Below are 5200 nucleotides of genomic sequence, written 5' to 3' on the forward strand. Positions count from 1 at the left end.
ACCCTATAAACATTTTTATTATGTACCCATAATAATTAAAAGTAAATTTTTTTAATGGAAAAAAGAAAATAATAGCCTGGTGGTTCCTCAAAAGGCTAAACATAGAGTTCCTATATGACTCAGCAATTCCACTCCTCAATATATACCCAAGAAAAATGAAAACATATCCACAAAAAATTCGTAGTACGTGAAATGTTCAAAGCAGCATTATTTATAATAGCAAAAACTAGAACTCAAATGCTTATCAACTTATGAATGGGTAAATTCATACAACAAAATATTATTTGGCCATAAAAAGGAATGAAGTACTGATAGACGCTATAACATGGATGACCCTAGAAAACATGCTGACTAGAAGAAGCCAGCTGCAAAAGACTGTTTATCATACAATTCCATATATGAAATGGAAAAATAGGCAAATCTGCAGAGACAAAATAAAGCAGTTGTCTAGGGCTAGGGAGATGAGGGGATTTGGGGATGGACAGCTAAAAAGCCTTTTAGAATTTCTTTTTGTGTAATGAAAATGTTCTAAAATTGATTTTAGTGATGGTTTTACAACTCTATGAATACACTAAAAACCATTGAATTGTACACTTTAAATGGATTAACTATATGGCATGTGAATTATATCTCAATAAAGCTGTTAGAAAAAAACAACAAAATGGGTCACATTTTTGGCTATGTATTTATTTATTGCATTTATCAGGGAAATTATATGCCATTTAGGTCTTTATAAAGGCCTTGGGGTTTATGCCTCCAAACAAATTCTCTTTCTTTAAAGGAGAAAAAGATAAGGAGGTATAGAATAAGAGGGGGAACCTTCATAAATAATTACTATGTCTGACACATACAATTTTACCAACTCATTCTTTTATTTTGAACAGTAATTTCTTCCAATGTCACATTTTTGTCTTCTTTATACACTTCTAGAAACTAAAGAATGCCTAGCTTAATACAAAATGTTCAACCGGTTTTCCTTAGCATATTTTCAAATGTGATCAATTTCTTTCATAAATACTTGCAGAAATGATATGAGGATTCAAGATATCACAGTAAAATGGCTAAACCAACGCCTGGTACTCACTAAGTGATTGCCATTGTTATTAAACTACAGGAGATGAGGATCCTGAAGTTGATGAGCAAAACTGCAAGGAAGGGGGAAAACACAAAGCCTACCCTCTACAAAGGCAGTCATGTGACAAGAAAAGGAAATCTTTGGAATACTAACCCAGACCAACATGAGGATAGCAGCAGCAGCATGTTCATCACAACCACCATTACTATCAACACTATCATCACCATCACCATCCTCCTAAACATCTATTTATGCCTTTAATGTTGTCTAAGTATGAAGCATTTAAGCATATGGAAACATACCCAAACCCAGCTAATAGCACATCATATCTTTTTCCCACTTTTGTACCAATATTTTCCTAAATATATGAAATATTAGGTAGCACTGCTCCCATTTCATTTCCTCTCTCTTTACAGTAGCCACTGTCTTGAATACAGTGTTTTCCATATGCATGTTTTAACTGTAACTACATATATCTGTAAATAGAGTATTGTGCATGTTTTCAAACTTCACCAAATAGCATACTGGTCTGTCTGTTCCTTACTTTCTTAGCTTAAGATTTCATATGTTTGTTGTTTTTTAATTGGTCATGTTATTTCCTGTATCTCTAGTTCATTCATGAAACCGTTGGACATTATTCCATTTTATGAATATCACAATTTATTTATCCATTCTCTAACTAATGGAATGTTTACCTTGTTTCCAATTTTGTTATTACAAGGCTATAATAAACACAGTATCTTGAGCGTGGTACTCACTTCTAAAATACATTCCTAGAAAGACAACTGCTAAGTCAAAGGATATATACCCCCAACTTCATGAGGTCGCTAAGCTGATCTCCAAAATTGTTACACCTTTTTATACTCCCACCAAATGGTGTTAAGAATTTGTTTCCCTTCACTCTTAACAATTTGTGATATTATCATAATCTTTAATTTTGCCAAATTGATGAACACAAAGTGGTACCTCACTGGTTTATTTTTTCCTGATTTGTTTTTTGCACTTGCAACAATACCCGCTGAGATTTTTTCCTGATTTGTAAGATTAAGTATCATTTATTGGTCTTTCAGGTTTCCTCATGTGAAATGCCTATAAACAGTATTGCCTTGGCAGCAGCGGACCAGGAAGGAGAAGGCCCAAATGGTGGGGAGCTTGTACTCTTGTCTCCTATGTCCTAAGAGGCCTTCTGCCTCTTGGCTAAAAGTGGCCCACCCTGAATGCCTAAACTCCTGGTGATCCATAGTTCCCCCAGAACCGACCAGTCCTCCAAGGCTGCTGCAGTCTGAGTCAGTGCCGGGGGGCATTGGCTGTGGATCAGCGGTGTGAGCAGTGCAGAGCCAGGTCTATGACTTAGATCTCCCCTCTCCGGATTCAAGGAAAACACATCTTCCTGGGATCTGGGACAGCAAAATCTGCTGCCCACCAAAGTCAGCTCTCTTCTTTGCCCACCCAGTACGAGTCAATGTTTACCAGAATTCTACCTTTGTCCTTTTCTTGTCACTTTCTTCATTCTCCCTAGAGCCTCCTACATGTGTAACAGTTTCCACCACCATTTATATTCTGATGGCTCCAAAATATCTCCTGAGAAACAAGCCCCTATTTCTAATTAATTGATTGATACCTTGAAATGTTAAGTTGAACTACTTTAGTAATATTCATCCTTGTCTCTGAATCCAGTTCTTTGTATAAGCCATAATGGTACCAGCATCTGCCCCATCAACCAAGGCAAGAGTCAGGGAGTCGGAGTCTTCTCTCTTCCTTACTGCCCTTACACCTTTCTGGCCAACCAGCCAAGCCCTGTTGAATTCATCTCCTTACTATTTCTCGTGTATCTCTCCATCTGTCCATCCTCTCTTCCAGACATTCAGAGATATCTAGCATTTGGCTTATTATTTAACAAAAGCAATAGAAGATTTCAATTTGAGGTTTACACTAATGTACACAAAAAGACAAAGTTTATAAGTAAACTAATTTACCCTATCAGCCTCAACTCAGCAAAAAATTCTTTCTTTCAAGTTAATAAAAAAAATACAAGGGACTTACTTAAATGGTGTGAACAAAAATGATAAACAAAATGAAAAAACGCCAGTATTGCCATTTTTCTACTGATTTGTATTACAACGGCTCTTAAGTCTGGATATCATTCTCTTATTAATTATATGTATTTCTAAATCCTCTTTCAAAAACAAAAAAAAGAGATAAACCTCTTGTTGATTCTGAAATCTAGTAAAATTTAGAAGCAAAGCTAATTCCTGACATCTCAAAGTTCACAGCTACTTTTCAGACCTTTGTATCAGTGTTTCTCAAAACTTTTTGTCCACTCACAGAAGATGAATTCCTCAATGAGAGCCAATACACATACACTTATATATAAACTGCAAAACAGGACTATAAGTCAATTTCTTCTAAGGAATGACATTTTCTTAACCACAAGCAAATACAAAAGACAAGAACAGTTTGTCTCCATTCTACACAGTCAACATTTTGGCTCTCATGTTAATACACCATACAGCTTTCAGAGGGGCCAATAAGCAACTATTTTGATTACTAATGGTTAAAACCCTTAACACTTAATAAACACCATATCTATCAGGATGTTTGAAACAATAATGAAGAGTGCCCACTCGACCCAATGAATTAAGAATGAATACAAACTCAGACCAAGCAAATGAAATATTTTTATTTTCAGCCGCACTAACATACAGTTTTTTACAGATACAGTCGCTCTAGAGAAGTGAACCGAATCTGGACATTTTAGTGACAGACATCTGCTCAAAAAAGTTTACTTCATTTACGGGAGCACTATAAAATGTTTTGCAAAATAAAGATACTACCCTAGAGGAATATAATCACAGAGCAAGAAAGGACCTTGGATCACTTAACCTAAATCTCTCATTTTCAGGGGAGGCATCTGCAATCCAGAAGTTATAAGAAACTTGCCCAAAATCTCCAAATTCAGGGTTCTTTCCACTGCATCACACACCTTATTTTTGACTCCCCCGCTTTAAAACTGATTCCTCTATTAATTTTGCAAGACTAAGATGATGTGTTATAGAAGTGACGGAAGTAACGCCCAAACCCACACCAACCTTTTCCTTTCCACCTCCTTACCTTTTCCCTCTCATATCCTCCATTATACTCCACGGAATGAAAAAAATACCTGACTACCTGAATTTCTAGCCCTAACTGGGTGTGTACTCCCAAGCCACTGCTACTGTTTCTGTGTTAAGTTAATCGAAGTTTTTTTAAAAAAAAATCCATTCCTTTATTCTCCGAAGCGCCGACTTTGCAGAAGCGCGGTGCAAGCTGCTCCTCCCAGCCCGCGGACCACCGCGCGCGGGCACCGGGACAGCTCCCTCCCCTCGCCGGGGAGCCGGCGTCGCCCAGGAGCGGGGGCCGCTTGGGAAGCGGGGCTCCCGGGAAGAGGGCAGGAGGTCCCGGGGCGCCAGGAACCGGCCAGCGGGCGGGGAGCGGCCGAGAAGCGCGGGCGACTCACCTTTCCGCAGCTCCCGCTCCCACACGGTGACGATGGGCCGCGAGTGCTTGCGGTGGTGGATGAGCCACAGGGACAAGGTCTGCACGCTCTGCTGCGAGTTGCTCAACTCCGACAGCTTTTTCTCCAGCGCCGCCTCGGTGAAGGCGGACATCCCTCCGACACCAGGTCCACGCCGTCCCACGCGGTGGGGCCGAGGGGAGGAGAGTTTCGCCGCCCTCGTCGCGGCCTCGCCCCCTCACCCCACCCTTGCCCACGCCCTCACCACCGCCGGGGCTGCCACATCCAAGTCCGGCCGCAAACCATCAAGATGGCGTCTGGCCGGCAGTGACGTCACGACCGACCCGCTCCCCGCCCCTCCCGCTACCAGCCCTGGGGAAGGGCGCAACGGAGAGGCGGAACCACCGCACGGAAGGGGCTGGGCCCAAACAAGTGCAGGGGCAGCGCCGGGGGCGTGGCGCCTGGTCAGGCCCAGAGTAGGGACCCGGGGATTGCCAGGCCTGGAACCCCCTACCCCCGGGGAAAAAACTGTCTCTGCCAGGTAGGCAGTGATTCCAGATCTCTACATAGGCGTATAAATTGGTATAAATCGGTGCAGCCCCTTTGGAAGACAGTTTGCATCATCAGTTACA

At 41.4% G+C, this 5200-nt stretch overlaps 1 protein-coding gene across 2 annotated transcripts in view; it reads right to left on the reverse strand.

Moving 5' to 3' along the window:
• Positions 1–4912, reverse strand: part of RPRD1A (regulation of nuclear pre-mRNA domain containing 1A) — an 89080-nt gene extending 84168 nt beyond the window's left edge. For both annotated transcript variants that reach the window (XM_012656598.1, XM_012656597.1), the window contains exon 1: positions 4572–4912. In XM_012656598.1, coding sequence (XP_012512052.1) covers positions 4572–4722 — 151 coding nt within the window. In that variant the 5' untranslated portion in view covers positions 4723–4912. The remainder of the gene's footprint in view (positions 1–4571) is intronic.
• Positions 4913–5200: the final 288 nt, after the last annotated feature.

The sequence above is a fragment of the Propithecus coquereli genome, unplaced genomic scaffold (assembly GCF_000956105.1).
Source record: "Propithecus coquereli isolate 6110/MARCELLA unplaced genomic scaffold, Pcoq_1.0 Scaffold51, whole genome shotgun sequence".
In the NCBI taxonomy this organism is placed as follows: Eukaryota; Metazoa; Chordata; class Mammalia; order Primates; family Indriidae; genus Propithecus; species Propithecus coquereli.